Raw genomic sequence first — 21,203 nt, 5'->3', positions numbered from 1 at the left:
CCATTTAATTCAGTTTAATTCAATTCTATCCTATTCTATTCCATTCAATATAATATTTCAATTACACCAGTATTTTGTTCCTATCATTTGAATTCAATTACACTCTATTTCCGTCCCTTCTGATGTTCGAAACTTGGTTGTAATCACTGTTGCTTTAGGACACGCTTTGCGCATATCCCATGCACAAAATCTAGACGATGTTAAATGAATTTTGCAACACAAGGTGCACTCCTTATGTAGATTGCATATATTGGACTATTAATGGTGTCATCCGAGTCCCATTTCATTTTCAACTGTTGCAATATTAGATTTGGGCTCTAGTTTGGTGGCACGCGCCACCATAACCGACATTCTATGCACGTAAACCTAGAACCTAGCCTAATGGGTTCATAAAATATCTGCGTTCATAGCTGCTGAAGTATGACGTCACTCAGTCAGCAGCCCTCCGGTCAGAGTGAAGTAGTGACCTTTGGCCTTTAGCAGTTCCTCGTGACTTCCACTCTCCACGACAACGCCGTCCCTGATGACGGCAATGACGTCTGCGTTCTTGACGGTGGAGAGACGGTGGGCGATGACGATGGAGGTTCGATCTTTCATGGCGTTGTCGAGAGCTTCTTGGACGATCTGGGCGACGACAGAAGGATAAGAGGAATTCAATTTCGTCACATAAATGCACACTCCTTATTGGAAGTTATGATTATGACCTCCCGCCCCTTTGCATTGCCACTAAGCGTGGACGTGCAGCATTGTGCTGTATGTCTTCAAATTTATTTCTTAATTCTCGTAGTTTGGTTCAATGTACAACTGTAAGAGAATTCAGTTCGTATATGTCCAAATATTGGTTTCAACATCGCTTTGTACAATTAGAACGAAATCAATGGTAAGACTTTTTTTTTCTTTTTCTTTTTTTTTTTTGGGGGGGGGACCTATGTGCTAATATCATATAGGTACTCAGACGGGGCTTTTACAGTGGGGAAATATAGGGTGAGCTATCAAACATACCAGACGAAGGGAAATACTCGCTGGGAAGTGCACCAACACAAAAGAACCTTTACAACGAGACAACAATGTCTCGGGGCGTGTTGTCTTTTATGCTAACAATAATGATACTAGTACAGACCTGTGTGTCTGAACACCTGAACAATATCACACGTATTGAAAAGGTCCGCCTCTGCGGTATGTGAACTCTCGTCTCGCTCGGATTTCTATTTAGATTGTTGCTGAAGCTCATATTAAAGTGTCCCCGAGAAGACAAGCAGGCGAGAGCTCGGAACTCGTGTTCCATGCCTTTTTGAACCCGATAACTTCAAAAAAGCGAGAAATGATGATGATGTTGATGCATGATGATGATGATAATAATAATAATGATAATAATAATAATAATAATAATAATAATAATAATAATAATACTGATAATAATGATAATAATAATAATGATAATAACAATACGCATTGAATATAACAAAACATTATACGATCTCATTAAGGACACAATGAATTGAAAAACTGCTCTACGCGCTTTACATACAGTTCTAAGATATATAGTTACACTACGATGAGAATAAGTATGTCATTAAGATTCTCTTAAAAGGTTATGTTGATATAAATATTCGTGAATATGCTGGCAAACTATTCAACAGTTTAGGACCACAAAAATCAAAGCTAGTCTCTGCTCTTTTTGAAGCAACTCTTGGATTATTTAAAGTCGAAGTGTCTTCACTAGAGCGCAGTCTGTAACGTGGCATGTATTACATTGCATGTTAGGACCGTAAAATAATATTCAGGTGTTAATTTATGTATACACCTGTAGACAGTCATTGCGTCCATGTATTAAGTTTTCTTTCTCTCTCTCTCTCAACAGGCAATATGTGCAGTTGATTCAACAAAAGAGTCAGTCTGTCATACTTCTGTACTTTGAATATAATCCTGGCAGCGCGATTTTGAACCAACTGCAAACTCCGAACATCAGAAATTTTTTCATCTTATTGGCGTCGCTGATAAGCTTCCGTAAATTGCACAACTTATACCTTTTCGCTCTCCGTGTCGAGAGCCGACGTGGCCTCGTCTAGGAGGAGGATGCGGGGGTTCCTGGCCAGAGCTCTGGCGATGGCCACTCGCTGCTTCTGACCCCCGGACAGCTGGGTTCCTTTCTCACCCACCAGAGTGTCGTATCCCTGCGAAGATCATTATTTTATGGAATGGAATGGAACGATCCATGTTTGCATAATGAAGTCTGATAATAGCATGGCATGTGCTGTGGTTATCACACACACACAGAAACAAAGGTGTTTCATTGTCTTTCTCAAGTTGGCACATTCTGGCAATTTGATTTCCTGGTTATGGGTAAGTAATAAGAATACGACCATTCCAAATTAATCTTTCCCAAATGTAAGGCATGCAGTACGACTCAGAGGTGGCAATCTACTCGAGACAGGATGGTGATTTCCGCAGTGAAAACCCTCAATGCTTTGATGTTGTTTTTTTTTTTTAGGATTAGCTTGATTTTCAGTGGTTTATTTCTTGCACCTGAGAGTTCAAGATCGACGTAGTAAGCACCGATCATTCAGCGTTTTAGTAGATATACCAATGGTTTTGTCTTGCTTTTTGTTTTCTTTATCACGGCCAACACAAAATACTTAAGAATCAGTGATGACATCAAAGTAGGATAAATTGTAGATCAGTTGATAAAATGACTTGATCTGATTTCTTGTGTCTAAATCAAACGTTTATAGGATACACGAAGGCTTTATCTTCTTGGTAAACTCAACAGAATCTCTCCACAAGTTTTATCGCAAATCTGGAAAAGCCCGCCTCTCATGATTTGAAGTGGCGGTTAGTTGATTGATGACGTCATTCATTCTCTTACCGTGGGAAGGGATGAGATGAAGTCGTGGATGTTGGCCATCTTGGCCACTCGCTCGACGCTTGCCATGTCCATCTCTTCCTCCACGCCGTACTGGATGTTCTCCTTGATGGAGCTAGCGAAGAGGACTGGTTCCTGGCTCACGATGGCCATGTTGGCTCGTAGCCACTGGATATTGATGTCTTTCACCGAGACTCCGTCCAAAAGCTGTGATAGCCAAACATGGAGTCATGATTTACAGCTTTGACTCTAAATGCCTATATCATATTCAGCAAAAAAAATGACACACTTTATACCGCTGTCTCCTAAGTAGATATTACTGCATCTTCAGGTTGATTTTCGTAGAGAATTCAATAACATAAAGAAAGAAATAGAATAGAACAACAATAAAATAGAATGAAAATATGAGGATACAGTGACTCAAAGAGAGCGGTTCCAGTTTCATAAGATTAACACATGACATCAGAGATTTCAAAAATTGTATGTGTGTATAAGTTGTCAGGAACACTCAATATCATATCATTAATAGAAGAGGCGACAATGTCATTTTTCCGTGAACACAAGACTTTTATTGAGGTGCTATAAAGCTTTACTAATACCCATTGATTTTCTTCTTGTGTCAGGTGGGGGAGGAGGGGAATACCTCACTTTGAATAGAATGAAATCCTCTAACAACATTAACATTAACAACATTTTTCTTGAAAATGGATTGCAGCTCATAAATTATTGACCCAAAACTTTATTCATGTAATACCTACTAACCAATCATCGATAGTTGTTACAAATTATTACAAGAGGGAGTTGCTTGATAATGATCTAGCTATTTCAACTGATTTGCCTATACGGTTTTAAGAATGATATCGCCTTTGTTGTACAAAAGCAGAATGTGATATTTCCAATACAATTACTTGCTTATTTCTTATGATCTAGATTTTTTGAAACTTCAGCCTACCTATTCGTCATATTATACGATATAGTTTAGGCTTTATTAATCCTGAAATGGTAGCCTTTATTATGTGACCAAGATGATATCAAAGACACATTGGTATATGAACATGGATGATAGAACAATTGCTGAATTTTCCTCTTGGATTCCGCGGTTATGTGATTTATCTTTTTCATTTCTTTTCTTTTCATTCCATTTGTTAGTCTTTCAAACAGGCGCGCCGGAAGCAGTTTTGGATTGGGGGGGCAAACATTGGAGGGGGCTCAAGATTAGACCATGCATAATATGTTACACAATATACACATACACACACACACACACACGCACACGCACACACATCTATTACATATATATATATATATATATATATATATATATATATATAAAGTGGCGTACGGTGGGTCGAAACATGGGGGGAACCATAAAGTAATTTTGACGGTCTGTATGCTTGTGCGTGTGTGCGTGAGCTATAATGGGACTACAATACATTACGGAATGTGATACATTCAACAACGCAGTCATTGAGGAACATTGTAAGTTTTCCTTACATGGATTATGGAATGACGGTGTGAAACGATCGACAAATTATATACTGTCAGCAACATAAGGTGAATGGCATAAAGAATAAACAATAAAATGCGAGCGAGCGAAGCGAGCGAGCTTGAAAATTTTGATATTCTGCAGTTCCAAAACTGGAGTTTTGTAGCTTTATATTTCGTTTTGGAAATAAATGGGAGCGCATCGGGCGCAACTGCTGGCAATTATTGGCAGCAACATTAGGAGAATATCATAACGATTCAATGCGAGCGAGCGAAGCGAGCAAGCTTGAAAATCTTGACATTCTACAGTCCCAAAAAGGGGTTTGTAGCTACAGTATATCTTTCACTTTGGAAATTAATGGGGCTGCGCATCGGGCGCAACTGCTGGCAATTACTGGCAGCAACATTAGGAGAATGGCATAACGATTCAATGCGAGCGAGCAAAGCGAGCGAGCTTGAGAATTTTGACATTTTACAGTCCAAAAACTCCCGTTTGTAGCTATATCTTTCGCTTTGGAAATTAAGGGGGGGGGGGGCATCGGGCGCAACTGCTGGCAATTACTGGCAGTAACGTTAGGAGAGTGGCATAACGATTCAATGCGAGCGAGCGAAGCGAGCGAGCTTGAAAATTTTGACATTTTACAGTCCAAAAACTCCCGTTTGTAACTATACCTTTCGCTTTGGAAATTAAGGGGGCATCGGGCGCAACTGCTGGCAATTACTGTCAGCAACGTTAGGAGAGTGGCATAACGATTCAATGCGAGCGAGCGAAGCGAGCGAGCTTGAAAATTTTGACATTTTACAGTCCCAGAACTCCCGTTTGTAGCTATATTTTATCTTTCGCTTTGGAAATTAAGGGGTGGGGGCATCGGGCGCAACTACTGGCAATTACTGTCAGCAACATTAGGAGAATGGCATAACGATTCAATGCGAGCGAGCTTGAAAATTTTGACATTCTAGAGTCCAACAACTGCCGTCGTAGCTATGTTTTTCGCTTTAGAAATTAAGGGGGAGGCGCACCGGGCTCAACTGCTGGATGCGAGCGAGCGAAGCGAGCGAGCTTGAAAATTTTGACATTTTACAGTCCAAAAGCTGCCGTTTGTAGCCATATTTTTTTCCTTTTATTCATATATATACATATTTATTTTATTTTCTTTGTTTATTCATTTATTTTTATTATTATTATTATTTTATTTTTATTTATTTATTTATTTTTAATTTTTTTTTTTTTTTGGGGGGGGGCTTTTTGGGGGGGCAAAAATGCGTTTTGCCCCCCCACTTTTTGGATTGGGGGGGCGGCCGCCCCCCCTGCCCCCCCACTTCCGGCGCCTATGCTTTCAAATCATCATTTCGTACAAGCTATTGCCTTTGAGAAATGGCCAAGGCATTGTCGAAATTAGGGGTTTTCCCGATTTTAAAAGCGTATTTGAACATTGTGTATTTTAGTTACTCTATTCATCATATTCGAAGAAACACCGGAATGAAGAACGGCCAAATTTCTATCAACTTTGTTTTCCTTCTTCGGATACAATGACGTGGCTAGACATTTTTTTTAATAATTATCATTACTATAGGAGACATGCTCATTGAAATAAAGGAACTGCACACTTATTATTCACTTTGCTTAAACAGGCATGCAATAGAGAGGTTTAGATTTGTGACGCTACTCGGTGTGACGCGCCTCTTCTCGGATTGGACAATGGGAAAGGTGTGTCCCGCGCATGTGCACCGAGAACGACATTTTCTCTTCTTTTTTTTTTTTTTTTTTGGGGGGGGAGGTGGTCTGATAACCGCTTCGTAGGATTGTCGTCGCAGATCTAAGGATCGCTATTACCAGAGGAGACGGTCATATGAAAAAACCATAAATATGAAGTCGTTGGGGCTCAGTGGTAAAGACTATGGACACTCAATCGTGAGATCGCTAGCTCGAGTCCTTTGGCAGCTGCAGTGGTTGTGACCCTTAGCAAGGCCATTTATCCTCATTGCCTAGGTGAAGAGTAAAACCGTTGGTCACGTGGTATAGCCTGCTCGTAAGCATTTAAAATGCTTCATCAACAGCCATGTAAAGCCAGTCAAAACCAAAAACTCAAAACGCAAAAGCATAGCAAACATCACACAAGCTGCAACAATGTTAATATACGGGCACTCTCCTTTAAGCAAGATCAATAGCATCTTACCACTGATCCGTCCTCTGGATCGTACATTCTTTCAAGGAGGGAGACCAGCGTACTCTTGCCACACCCACTTTCGCCCACCAGGGCCACTGTCTGTCCGGGCTTGACGGTCAAGGAGAGCCCCTTGAGCACGGTTATGTCCGGTCGGGTCGGGTAGGCAAACTTGATGTTTTTGTATTCGATTTCACCGGACACTTTTTCCTGGAGAGGAGGAAGAGTACAAGATATGAACTGATGATTATGGTGACGATGATGATGATGATGATGATAATGATGATGATGATGTAAAATGATGATGTTGGTGATGGTGATGATGGTAATGGCTATGGTGACATGGTGATGGTGGGATGATGGTGATGAAAATAATGATGATTATGGTGATGATGATGATGATGATGGTGATGGGAATGATGATGGATATATTATGGTGACAATGATGATGATGATGATGATAATGGTGAGGATCGTGATACAAATGGCGATGGTGATGACTGTGAAGGTGATATTGATGATGGTGATGATGCACGCGTATGAGATGGTTAAGATCATGAAGATAATGTTGATGATGGCGATGGTAATGATCATAATTATGGTGACTGGTGATGATATGATTGCGCCATGATTATGATGGTGATGGTGGTGATGATATAACTCTTGATTATATGAAAACTACAAAAGCAACGATATCAAAACAATAGAATAGATTATGAATCTACAGGAGAGAATGGATATCCGTATATCATTATCTCTTCTCGGGCAGCATTGAAAACAAGACAAAATTTCCCTTAAACATATTCAAGGACACCCATACAAAGATCGAACTTGTTAAACCCAAATCTTGTGATAAGGTCGATGTCAATTATGGTACAAACAGTGGAAGTGAAGGAGGAGTCCGAGAATGACTTACTGGTGTTGTACCCGCTTTGGAATAGTTGTCGATTCGAGGTTCGGTGGAAAACAGGTGGAAGAGGAGGTTGGCGGAGTGAGCAGCCTTGGCGTAGTCGGGTAGGAAGGCCATGGCCTGGCCGACCGATATACCAGCAAAAGCTACCCCGAAGAAAACTCTGTTCCAAGTTTTACGAAATAAAAGGAGTGCGAAGGTGAGAGAGGTGATGTCTTCAATGACAAGGTTCTATAGGATATCTTCTTTCCCCCCCCCCCCTCCCTTCCTCCTCTTTTTTCTCATCCTTTTCCTCCTTCTCCTCCTCTTCTCCTTCATCATCATCTTCTTCTTCGTCTCCTTCTTCTTCGTTTTCTTCTTCTCTCTTTTTTTTCTACGGTATCTCTTTTTCCTTGGGGTTGAGTCATTTTGTTAACATCGACATGAAATTATCAATTGGAGCCTCGCATTTTGTTTGTGGGTTACTGTTGTGAGATTTCATATAGTTGCAAGATTTCGCTCTGAGGCCTGGGAAAAACAGAAGAGTGTTGTTTAATTCATACGAGCATAAGAGGAAGCTCTACGGATAGGTCTATATATATTCGATAGTTTTGATACATTATTACGTATTTTGTAGTGTCTCCCATTTGATACGTTGTATAACGCCATCACCAACTTACTTGTTACGCATAATACAAAATCGTTCTCAATTTTGTCTACTTTAAATGTGGTTTCCTGTAGTTTCTTCTTTATATAGCAGACCTGTAGATTGTGGCTGATAATCGAAATAGAAGGTGTTGATACCACAAACAAGAAAAGAGAGGTCGATATGGTAGAGAAAATGCGTCAAAGCCGTCAACTAGCGACAGGTAATAAACTGAAACTAACCACAGAACCCTGAGCGCAATAGAACGAACTAATTACTTGGAACTTCTTGAACGACTTTATCAAGAATCATCAGACAACACCAGCCTGGCATATCATACTGAATACAACACAATTGCGGTCAAATAGACTTCAGCTTGCGGTTTGTGGAAATGGATGGTTGGGAAAATTCGACATTATATCCTATTTATATCCTGTCGACAAATATAATTGTCTCTTGGATTGGCATTTTGGAATTCGTGGAAGTATCGTGACAAAGAGCCGGATTTTATTTCAAGCCTGTGTTCATATGAAGAGAAAAATAGATGCGCGTTTAAAGTGAGGAGGGATGGCTTTATTTATTCGTTTACTTTTTAGAATGCATGTCTGCTTCATTGTTTGGTTTTCTATTATTCTTATCACATCCGGTACACCCCTCCCCATCCCCCCCCCCCCCAAAAAAAAAGCACGGGGTGTTCAAAAGCTTACTTGAATACGTCATCGACATTCATATCTCCGATGGAGACAAGGTAACCACCCAGCCGGAACGAGGCGGCATAGACGAAGAAGACCATGGCCTGGGAAATAGCGTAGGCGAAGCCGTTCACTTGGCTGTTGATTTTACCTTGCCTGCAAGAGCAATCATGCAAGGAAACAGCACTTCAGTCAGGTACAAGTCATGGTTATATCCATCAACCTACAATTACAAACAAACATGGCGTTTCTGATATTTTCCTCGTATAGTCTCGTCATTTTTGCATGACAATAAAGAGCACAAGTGCGCTCTTGAGGAAGTGTCACCCTTTCAATCAGCAGGGGCATCCAGGGGTACTGTATATCGTTTATCCCAGGATGCTCCCTGCTCCTCGCAAGGCTTGGGGAGCCAAACGTTTGATTCCAAGTAAATACTAAATCAGCCATGCGATTTTTTTATTATTTTTTTAATGAAGTCTATGAAGTCGAAGAATAATCCCCTTTCCCGGTTCTTCACCTGTAATTGACACAAAGTACTAACAATCATTTGTGTGTGTGTGAGTGTGTGGGTATAAAATACACCAAAGATTCATGTCTTCCATTTTCCATCTCTAGGAAAACCGACTTATTTCCTGAAATTTGCAAAGAAGGGGTTTTCCAGCCAAAATTCTGCGCAGAGGTCCTTCATGAAAGACCATGTTTTTTTTTTCCACTCGACGATGCTTACTTGTTTTCAAAATCTACACAGAAAAAAACAAATGTAAAAGAATGCGTGTCGTGCTGCCTCCAAACAAGTCACCCTCATTGAAAGGGATGGTAAAGTATTGGTTGAGATGAGGATTGCGCTTTTATTTTTTGTGAAATACCAAGAAACCACCTATGAAAGGGTACAGAGCATACCATTCTAAGATGAATTCCAAGTTTATTTGATGAAAATCGGTTTCGGAATGGCTGGGATGTCCAAAAACAAAGTAAAACAAAGCGATCGTGATAAAAGGTGGGTCCCATCTTTTAATAGAATCACTCTGTTTGGGTATCTCAGTCATTTCAGAACCAAATTTCATCAAATAAACGTTAAATTCCTTTTGGAATTACATGCTCTTTCACATTTCATAACAGGTTTCTCATTATCTCACCAAAAAAAAAAAGAAACAAAAAGAAACCTACAAGTTAGGTCTCAACCAAAATTATGATCCCTTTAAAGGGGATGGATAGTAACTGATCAGTGGGAATCAGTGGGAATGCTGGGGGATGATTGTTCCAATCCTTGTGGGATTCATTTAGGAGTACATTTAAGAGTACATACTTGAATATGAGACCATTCTGAAGCAAGTTATTTTCACACAACAGTATATATATAATGTACTCTTAAATGAATCCCACAAGGATTGGAACAATCATTCCCCAGTATTCCCACTTATTCCCACATAAAATTATCAGTCTACTAGACATCCCCTTTAAGACACCTATTTAGCTTTTAACTGGTTAAAGTAAGGCCTTATTTCTCTAATTTGACTGATTTGTTTCAGTTTCTTTGGTGGCATAGAGTGAAGAGGCTCGGGGGTCGCCCGCTTTACTTAAAGTGAAAACATAGAACTCGAAAGGACTCAAAATACCTTTTCCATCATTGGGAATTTGCATGTTCATCAAAAGGGTCTGTCAAGAAACTTACCTTATCTGCCAGAATTATCGATAATCGATAATCGATTATAATACTACGTAGCAATAACATTCTCTTAGACTGTCCTACTTACAGCAAACCTCTTTTATTTTTGCTAATACATTTTATCATTCATATTTTCCATTTTCATCGTTATACCCAAGTGAAATTATATTATGACAGCGTCATTTCAGATTCTTTTGGAACGTTAATTCTATGATAGTGTACATTTTAGAGCAAAGAAAAAGGTAGTTCTGAAGGCATATCTTTTCACCTTAAAGGTGCGAGACCTTAACTATGTTATTATGTCGAGATCCACAATGTACCTGTAAGGGTTTTCCATTTGCTCGGCGTACTTCCTTATCATCGTATCCTCGAGATTCAAGGACGCCACCGTGCGGACATTCTCGATAGATTCGGCGGCGATCTAATCACGAAAAGGATAAAAGATAGTTAAAATGAGATTTATTCAACAAACTTGACTGATATTAATCATCACAAACCCATAACTGTAAAGAAATTTTAAAAAGAATAGACTTTTCAAAACAGTGTGAATCTGTACACTATAAAAATGTTAGAGCGGATTCCGCTTTTTTTTTCTTTTTTTTTTTGGGGGGGGGGGGTGGGGGGGTCGAGTCTATCTATACATGTAATTCTGCTCAAGAAATTGGCCTTGTTGCTTGAAACTAGTGTTCAAGTTAAAATCAAGGATTATCACTGGGCGTAGATCATTGTCAATGAATATTGCTCTGTACGCGACCACAAACACACAAACACACACAAAGAAACAGGGAGTGAGAGAGGAGAGAGAGTTGCATTTGGAGGAAACTGAGGGTTGATTTTTTTTTCTCAGAATTAAACTTTATCTGAAACTATTACATTTAACAAAAAGGCCCGCTATTAAATCTTAAGCTTCAACGCATCATCAGAGTTTCGAATGAGAGCGTTGAAGTAGTCTACACCACACACTTCAGTGGGCGCATTTTATTGTGCAAAAGTCAACCTTGAAATTGGTACGTCTCACTCAGAAAAATGCCCACAGCTGTAGACCTCAACCACTGATCTCAATACTAAATATCTGGATGTCTCATTGCCCCATTCTCGCTGTACAAACAACATTGAAGCCGAGAAGTTTGTATATGTTACAAGACACGTGCTTATAATGCGAACATGCCCGTATTTTTTCCAGCAGAATTGTTACCAAAGAAAACGAGATGTCCCGTAATGATGGTGAAGTAGCGTCTTCAGAGTGATTGGTGTGCATGGCAAGATGGCTGCGTGGTGGCCTCAAAGCGATTGTCCAATGAGATATCCAGATATTTCCTATAGAGATCAGTAACCTCACCTTTCCCGCTTCCTCGATGAGGGCGGCATCCTTTTCGTGACTCCCTTGCAGGATCTTCATCTCCAGCCCGGCGGAGAGGGCGAGAATCGGGAGGCTGGCGAAGATGAGGAGAGCGAGCTTCCAGCCGTAGATGAAGCCGATGCAGATGGCGGCGATCATAGTCACGACTGACTGCACCACGATGCTCAGCCGCTGGCCGGTTGCCTAGGCAACACATCAATCGATAATCAAATGAACAAGCAAATGGATAGATTGACAACATGTGAACTATGATGACGGGAGTCAAGCCGACATCTATTAAGGTACATTCCCTCCACATAATCTCTGTATACAGATATAGATAGATAGACAGATAGATAGATAGATAGATATACTATTATAGATAGATAGATAGATAGATAGATAGATAGATAGATAGATAGATAGATAGATAGATAGATAGATAGATAGATAGATAGATATAGATAGACCTATATAGATGGGCCTAGATAGCCTGACAGTAAGACAGATAAGAATATAAATAGATAAATAAATAAATAAATAGACACTTAGATAGATAGATAGATAGATAGATAGATAGATAGATAGACAGACATAGAGATGACCATATGTTTGTATATAGTTTTTTGAATGATTATGAAGAGACTAAGGTAAATCAAACTACGTGAGAAATAAACAAAAGATAATGTACAACCACATACAAACGTTTCATCCTAACATAATATCATTAAGAATGAAATTATTACTTTATGCTTTTATATATTGTATATTTCATTGACTTTTTCACCTTGTTAAGGAGAATAAATAACACGAAATGACCTTTGCCACACTACATGAAACAAAACGGGAATCGATGAATGCAACCACATTTCGCTTACCCCTTTGACTTGCGACGAATCCGTGGAGAGTCTGGTGGCCAACGCCCCAGTACCGTGTTTGGGGTCATCGAAATAAGCTGCGTCCTATGAGGGGGTGGGAGAGAGCGAGAGAGAGACACGCCAAGGTCGTTACTTAAACGTTTGTATACAAGATTATACCAAGCCCAATTTGCAATAACAAATAGAAAAGAAATTAATGATATATAAATGAAAATAAGAGAAAACAAAAAACGTAAAGCAAAAAGCTAAAACGTTACGCGAATGGAGGATTGATAGATTTTTTTTATTATTTGGTCTAGATCGTTGAACAAAGTAATAAGAAAATGATTAGGATTATTTCATCATGAAATTTGGAGGCTTCTTGTCAAAACGGAGCAAAATGAAAACAAACCTGGCGTAGCATGGACCAAAATGCTTTCTGACGGAGCCGCATGGTTAGCTGCTCTCCCGAGAGGGCAAAACAAATTCCGGTCATCGAATTGCAGAAGAGGTATCCGGCCCCAAGTGCGAGGAACATCAGCGACCAGAAGACGGCTTCTTCCCGCATCTGCTGCGGTGGGTAAGTGAAGATCTGCCCGGGCAAGACCGAATCAAAATAGCTATAGTGTGACCGACTGCAATAATGATACTCTTTAGGTTGTATAATTATTTTATCTTGTGCTTTCAGCCATTCAGTAAAAGTTCCGGGTCTAATGTATGTCACACGTACGTGGCCATAAAATGCTTGCACCATGTAACATACTCGTACACATTGTGTAGTCTTAGCCACGATAAGTATCACATGGCAAGAATGATGTATGAATGATATGATAACACAATGGACACTATCGAAACCGTTTAGTACGATTCCTCTTGTAAAATTCATTCAGAATTAGATATTATTCTTTTTATCATTAGGTTTGTAATGTTTTAAAACATAAAACAAGAAATATCAAAAGCCACAACAAAGAGTAATTTCCGTTCAATGACTCATACATTCATTTTCTTGTTGTTTTTCTTAAAATGTCTTGTTCTCATACAAGTAGTGAAACATGATAGTAATAAAACAACCGTGGTTAAAAAACAAAGCACGAAACCAGGGAAAAGTGTTGTTTGTTGACTTGATGATTACTCAAATTGACTCACCAGGAGGATTTCGCCGAAGAGAATGGCGAAGGCAGGTAGTGCCACTCCAAGAAGTCCGTCAAAAATGCAGCCAATGACGATTAGATGTGTTTCCGGTTTGTTCAGGCGGAGAATCTCCCCATATCCAACTTTACGAACATTTTCCTCCTCCTCTTCTCCATCCTCCTTCCCTTTCTGTAACAAAAAAAAGCAGCAGCATGTTATCTTTTTAGATTTGGACAAAAAAAACAAGTAGTCTAGTCCAGAATACTGGCCCAAAATCAAATAGAAGTCACACAGGAGATTTGTCAATTAGAGGGAGAAATAATAATGTAAAAGTTTGATTTCTGTAATCAAGTTATTAATCATGTTATGAGAAATATGGAAATAGATTTTAAAAATTGAAATTGAATTAGTCATGAAGACAGCAGATACGAAGATTCTGAAATTCTGCAACAAAACCAGTTACGTGAAATTTGGTCTTAAACTTTTGATCTCGATACACGATATTTACCTCCGGAATTTTCAGCTGTTGACGCTTACAGCCTTCAGCGGAATGACCCGTCTTTGCCTTGATCACGTGACGGCCAATAAGTGGCTCATAGATTTTCGGAAGTTTGTACAGCCCCCCCCCCCCCCCTCCCCCGTCTCTGTTCGTATCGTGTAATGAGATCGAAAGTTTAACACTTATTTCCATTGAATTTCCGATACAGATAAGCTTCTATTAAAAAATATATATATATATACAAATTATCATCAAAAACATCAAAGGGATCATGTGAAAACAATGTTTAACATTACCATGTTTGCCGTACAAAATACCAAGACTAAAAAAAAAAAAAATATGTATGTCGAATAGTGAGCACTATACTTGGTTGTCTTTTAAATCAGGTTCCACAAAACACATTCTTGCTGTAAGTTGTCTCCTCTTTCTTCTTGATCATAAAAAATGATCAAGAAGAAAGAGGAGACAACCTACAGCAAGAATGTGTTTTATGGAACCTGATTTAAAAGACAACCACATTAATTTTATGTCTAATATTTTGTTAATTTTCTTTCACATGAATCGATTTACTTACTGCGAGTTTTTCGTGTAACACGAGTACGGGATAAATATCAACGCGCAAAATCCAGCTATACAGGCATTAGATAATATTGCCATGTCGGGTAAGAGTATGGCAGTGTTTCTTGTTTAAAGTAGCATTTCCCTGTCTCCGACAGGCTATCCATTGAAAATTACAGTCTTTGTTGCACTGGTTTGCATTTTTTTCAACTGCAAAATAATGCATTGTGCCTCGGATAAAGAGAAAGAAAAATCAGAATGACGGAATCATCTAGGTCAAGCTGGCTATTTAAGCTATCAATAATAACAGTCAAGTATAACTAAAGGGATGGTAAAATATTGTTTGGGGCGAGGATTCAACTTTTCACTTTTTGTGAGATACCAAGAAACCACTGTATAAAATGTTAAAAAAGCATACATTGTAAGAGGAATTCAAAGTTTATTGAGAGAAAATAGATTTGGAAATGGCTGATATCTTAAGACAAAGTAAAAAAAGCGATCCTTATAACAGGTGGGTCCCACCTTTTAACTAGGATCGCTTTGCTTTGGATATCTCACCCATTTCAAAGCCAATTTTCATCAAATAAACCTTAAAGATAAAGTTTTGTACCTCAAAAGTTTCCCTGAGTTTCCTTGTCTTAGTTTGTGTTTCAGGTTAAAGTACCTTTCATATAACTAACACTGTGAGACTTACTCGCCCCAAAGTGCTCTCATGTCTTAGCAATCATGCAATAATGGTTTCGTAACAGAGTAGAGCGGGCTCTGAAATATTCTAACGAGCTGTTAGTTTGACTCGACGCGGTACCGCGACAATCAATATACACGTATTGTACGAAACCATTATTGCATGATTACTAAGACATGAGTGCACTTTGGGGCGAGTAAGTCTCACAGTGTTAGTTATATGAAAGGTACTTTAACCTGAAACACAAACTAGGACAAGGAAACTCAGGGAAACTTTTGAGGTACCAAAACTTTATATCATCTGTAAGTTCCTCTAAGAATTATTATTGTGAAATGTGAGAGAACATAGTATTATCATTATGTTCCCTCACATTTCATAAGAGGTTTCACATTATCTCAAAAAAAAAAATTATCACCAACCACAGTTGGAAACCTGAAACCCCATCACAACCGAAACTGTACTAATCCTTTGAATACATTGGTCAGATAAGGAATTCCGGCTCACATCTTTACGAGCTCCTTTGTCGAAGTTACCCGACGACATCTGACGAGACATTTGGCGGGACATTTTGCGAGCAGCTTGACCGGACGGTTGCCGAGAGGGGGCGCTCTCATCCGAAGTTTCCTTGCTCGCTTTGTCTTTCTCTCCTGGAAAAGTACACATCAAGGCAGAATGATGACATCACAGCGTGACCAATGACAGAGACACACATAAAAGCAGCCGCACACGAAAACACACACAAGCACACACACTGCACTCACAATGTTTCACAGACATAGTGTCCTCTGTGTTGTCGCTTTCGTCATGAATATCTTTTTTGATAGTTGGCTTATTTTGAAAAAAATAAAATAAAATAAAGAGAGTATCTACAACCTGGGGTATATGAATATACTTTATGATTTTTTTTTTGCTTTTTTTCTGTGGAGCATGTGGTAATTTTTCGTGCATTATATGCTATGTTTAATTGGGATTTCTGATGCGAATATTATGTACGACGGTTCAATGTGATCTATTTAATTTGAAAATATTATAGGTCATTGCAATGTATTTTAGCCTTCAGGCTACGATTTTGCAATTTTTTACCAAATAAACCATTCTAACAGTAATAATGATGATGATAATAATAATACTAATAATAATAATAGTAATAATGATAAGGATAATACCTCAATTCCACAGAAATTTGTCCCCATCGGTCACCCATCAGAAGCAAATATTGTTTCGTCCGGCCACCCACCGGAGTGTATCGGATCACAGTCCCATGAATTCGCGTTGGTCGACTATCAGGTGATTGTCAGACATGACGCGCGTGACCCTCATCGGACGATCTTGCCTCATCGGATCACCCCGACATGTCTGACACTGACCTGATAGTCGACCAACACAGGTCGGACCAATCGGACTGCAATTCGATACATTTCGGTAGGGACCGGAAGCCATTAACCTAGCTTCTGAAAAACGACCGATGAGAAAATATTTCTGTAGAGTGGGGGTAAATGGTCAATTTTCCTTTTTTGACTTTTTCTTGTTTATGTGTACTTCTTGCACATACCAGTCTGGTCAAGTGCTTGAAGAGTGACAAGCTGCTTGTAGACACCATCTTTACTCATGAGCTCGGCGTGGCTGCCGAACTCGGCGACGACACCCTCGTCGAAGGCGTAGATGACATCGGCGTTCTGGATGGTAGTCAAGCGGTGAGCGATGACGATTGTGGTCCGACCCTCTGATGCCTGAGAAAGAATTGTATTCATATCGCCGTCGTTACCATCATCGCCATCATCAAGAACATCTCGGCAATCATCAGCATCATTGCACACTATCACGATCACGAGGAATTGCGAGGATGTCTCTACCCACAGTTAATTTCTGGCTTAGATGCAAAAATTACGTGTTTAGTGACGACAAGACTACAACATCAATCTAACGAAAATAATAGTGATGATTATTCGAGGAGCAACTCACGAATTACGCGACTGCTGTGTACTATCAGTTTTACATATCTCCTCGATACGGCACCCTTCATGGACTTATAAAAAAAATATAGTGCGTCATGGACTTAGAAAAAGAAAATAGTGTGCCGTGTAAGGGTGCGGTACTTTTCTGATGTCTTTTTCTTGGCCTTCGAAAGGTCAAGAAATATAATATGGGAGCAATGGAAAGAAGCATGAACTAGAACAGGTTGTGTGGATTGCCTGCATTGATTTGCGACTTTCACTGTTTTACGAATATCAAAACTAAAACGTCCACGTAAATTTGCAAAGGAAGCTTCAGCCATACGTGTAAGAGATCATATGACATGATGGCTAACTCATTCATGTAGAATTTTCGCCGCACGATAGTTTTTAGCTTGCTAAATACGTAGAATTTTTCAATGAATGAAAGGCCTGGTGGTGATACTACAAAAATATTTAAAAAAAAAAAAAAAAATATATATATATATATATATATATATATATATATATATCTGGAAAACCTTTCTTAAATTAAAAAACCTAATGATGAAACAGCAGCAATTTCCGGTATTGTAAGACAGCCGACAACCACGTGTTTCTGGAAGGGGTGAAGGATTGAGATACTCATCAATTTATGACATTGACTCACCTTGTCCAAAGCTTGCTGTACAACTTTCTCGCTCTCCCTGTCCAGAGCTGACGTGGCTTCGTCAAGGAGAAGAATGGACGGGTTTCTCACCAGCGCGCGGGCGATGGCGACTCTCTGTTTCTGTCCCCCGGACAGCTGGGCGCCGCGCTCTCCTACCATGGTGTCATATCCCTGTGTGGATAGGGGGTGGGGAGAGGGAGGGGAGGGAGGGGAGGGGAGGGGAGGGGTGATTATGACCAATGTTCATAGATCAGCCAAACGATGAAGAATGTTTTGCAGTCAATTTTAGACCAAGTAACTTGCGGTTGCTATTACAGTAACTAGGAGAAAACCAATCAGATGTAAGATTTTTGTTGCCACAGTAACTGTAAGTAATGTGCCATATTCATAAAAAAAACCAATAAGAGATTGACCCCTGCACTGCATGCTTGTTGCCTGCTAACAGACCATCCTTATACAGTGACGTACTTCAATGCACTGAGTCACACACCTCTGTGGCAGAACAGTGTGAGTAAAGACAATAGGCCTACGACTCCAAAAGAGAACCTACATAGATAATCAAATTCTTTATTATACCATCTACCCTACAAGGGTACCCAAACAAATTTGCTTTCAGCAAAATTTGACGAGTATTGACGTTCTCCCGACTGTGACACCCATGAATTTCGCAGGATTTTTGTCTTTTACACAGAGCGTAAGTACCATAATCTGCTCATAATCATGCCTGCCTTGGATAAGTCCAAGGATCGTTTGGATCGTTTTGAATGTTTGAACACTCTGATTCATGATTATGATATTGGACTCGATCCTGTACTTTGTTTCTACAATTGCCCAGTTAGTAAGCGCGTAGCTTCTGCCTCTAAGCATATAGCTGGATCTATAGCACGCGGTACTCGTAGGTAGTACCTGATGCTCGTACGTCCCTGCCTCTCCCCCCCCCCCCCCCCCCCCCCCGGCCAGATTTGCCGCACATACATAGTTTTTGCCCGGGCTCTCCTCAGTAAATTAAATTGAGCCATGGCTTGGTCTGGTCATTGGAACCTCGTTTATATCTATACACACAGACGGAGGTGGAGGCATCCGGAATACGAGCATTGGCATTCGGCTTCTGAGTCCTGCAAAGGATAATGACACTTAAAATCTAACTGATTTCCATCCCCACATTGAGATCTGTGATACTCGTTCGTGCTCTCACATTCGGCAACTTGGAGATGAAGTCGTGGGCGTTGGCCATCTTGGTTGCTTGGATGATCTCCTCCTTCGTCACGCCTTCGCGGCCGTAGGCGATGTTCTCCTCGATGCTGCAGTTGAAGAGGATGGGCTCCTGGCTGACCACGCCGATTTTCTCTCGGAGCCATCGGAGGTTCAATTCGGTGATCTCGTGCCCGTCAATCAGAATCTGTTCCAATAAGTTGTGGCAAGATATATATTTTTTTTATCTAGGTTATCCTAAATGCACCTATGTACTATGATATACTATTATAATTCTGATAAAAACATATGACATATATCAAGTGTAATACATAATATGTATTGCAAATGAAATGTCATATTTTGATAGGATTATATGTGCATCATAGATATTTTCAAAACATGAGCAAAAACAATGAATACATTACACAAGACCTGAATATTATTTACAATATGATATCTATCCTTGAATAGTCAGTAAAATATGTCATTTATTGTGGCAGCAATAGATCCATCCACTGTAAGTCAAAAGATATTTTCTTCACAGTTGTCTCAAACAATATTTGCAAATGATTATGAGGTTTATGCAGTGTTATATCACTTTTGTATACATGGTTTTAATCAAAACAAAAACAAATATTATTACTGTATGTTTAAAAAAGGATTGTGATTCAGCAAGTTAGAAGTAAAGCTGCTTATTTTTGTTGGAACTATTTTCATTCTGAAAAAAAAAGCCTGATATTGAATGAAATTCAAAAAGAGAATATCATTTGAAAAATATGAAGTGGCTGACAATTTTAACGTGAATGTTTTAAATCATTTCAATGATGTGTAGTGTCTTATGTCGAGTTGGTATCCCTTTTAATTCTCCTGTTCAGAAAACCATTTTACAGAGGGATGAGAGTCGACACCAAGGCCCGTTTTATCAAGATAAAGTTATCATTGATTGTGAACTTAATGATAACTTTGATCAACTAAAAATTGGCTATAACTCTAAATCGACTGCAAGTTTTTGTTTTACGAAGAGACTTTTTCCTTCTTTTTTTTTACGAAGAGACTTGATAGTCGATTATAGTTAAAGGCAATTTGGAAGTTAATCGTTGATTTATGGACTTAACAGTTGATTTGGGAGATAATTAATCATTGATTTTCTGAGCTTAAAGTCAATTTTGTCTTTTGATAAGACTAAGCCCAAGACTGTTTGAAAACTAGATTGATGTAACTCAAAACAGCTTTTGACCGTTTTGCCTCACCTTTCCGTCGGATTTGTCATAGAACCTGAGCAGCAGGTTGATGGTGGTAGACTTGCCACACCCACTGGACCCCACCAGGGCCACCGTCTGTCCCTTCCGGATGCGGAGGTCGACGCCCTTGAGGATCGGGACGTCGGGTCGAGTGGGGTAGGTGAAGCGAACGAATTGGAACTCGATGTTACCCGTCATCTCGTCCGGTATCTTTCCCTCCTTCGATCGGGCGTCGATTTCCGGGGTCTGTAGTTTAACCAAAATACGTTCACAAAGACTGTTTCACAGTATTACAACAATTCCGAACTGCAGAACCGCTGCACTCACTCACTGTCCATTTGACAAAACACTTTGATATTGTTTGACAAAGCAACTCCAACACCAAACGATCGAAAGAAAATAGAATGCTGTTTCACACGCATACGTACAAACAAAGATAAAAAGATGCTATTCAAAAAATGAATAAATTATTGTACTTGAACTTGAACTGAACTCGAACTCTATATCATTGACAAGCATCAACACAAAATGCTACTGAAATAATCACTTAAACAGTATTATGCAATGTTAATGAATGAGAACAAAAATAGAATTGATGCCCATCGAGTCTTTCATCCATCATGCCTTTCGGCCTTAGAACGGATGTGTGTCAATCCATCGGTATCTACATGAAATATTTGGATACTGTCAAG

General features: G+C 39.5%; 1 protein-coding gene across 1 annotated transcript in view; it reads right to left on the bottom strand.

Moving 5' to 3' along the window:
• Positions 1-426: 426 nt before the first annotated feature.
• Positions 427-21,203, bottom strand: part of LOC139711145 (ATP-dependent translocase ABCB1-like) — a 35,895-nt gene continuing 15,118 nt past the window's right edge. Inside the window, exons 10-25 of the mRNA XM_071623063.1 lie at positions 20,521-20,757; positions 19,272-19,475; positions 18,077-18,247; positions 17,028-17,205; positions 15,980-16,122; positions 13,749-13,922; positions 13,015-13,194; positions 12,624-12,707; positions 11,746-11,949; positions 10,727-10,827; positions 8,756-8,896; positions 7,430-7,586; positions 6,526-6,723; positions 2,867-3,070; positions 2,028-2,174; positions 427-624 (exon numbers count right to left, since the gene is read on the bottom strand). Of these exons, the coding sequence (XP_071479164.1) occupies positions 427-624; positions 2,028-2,174; positions 2,867-3,070; positions 6,526-6,723; positions 7,430-7,586; positions 8,756-8,896; positions 10,727-10,827; positions 11,746-11,949; positions 12,624-12,707; positions 13,015-13,194; positions 13,749-13,922; positions 15,980-16,122; positions 17,028-17,205; positions 18,077-18,247; positions 19,272-19,475; positions 20,521-20,757 (2,721 nt within the window). The remainder of the gene's footprint in view (positions 625-2,027; positions 2,175-2,866; positions 3,071-6,525; positions 6,724-7,429; positions 7,587-8,755; positions 8,897-10,726; positions 10,828-11,745; positions 11,950-12,623; positions 12,708-13,014; positions 13,195-13,748; positions 13,923-15,979; positions 16,123-17,027; positions 17,206-18,076; positions 18,248-19,271; positions 19,476-20,520; positions 20,758-21,203) is intronic.

The sequence above is a fragment of the Diadema antillarum genome, unplaced genomic scaffold, assembly GCF_040938485.1.
Source record: "Diadema antillarum isolate AM-2024a unplaced genomic scaffold, OU_Dant_1.0 seq00001617_RagTag, whole genome shotgun sequence".
NCBI lineage: Eukaryota > Metazoa > Echinodermata > Echinoidea > Diadematoida > Diadematidae > Diadema > Diadema antillarum.
Note: the sequence above shows the minus strand (reverse complement) of the source record. Positions and strands in the feature narration are given on the sequence as shown.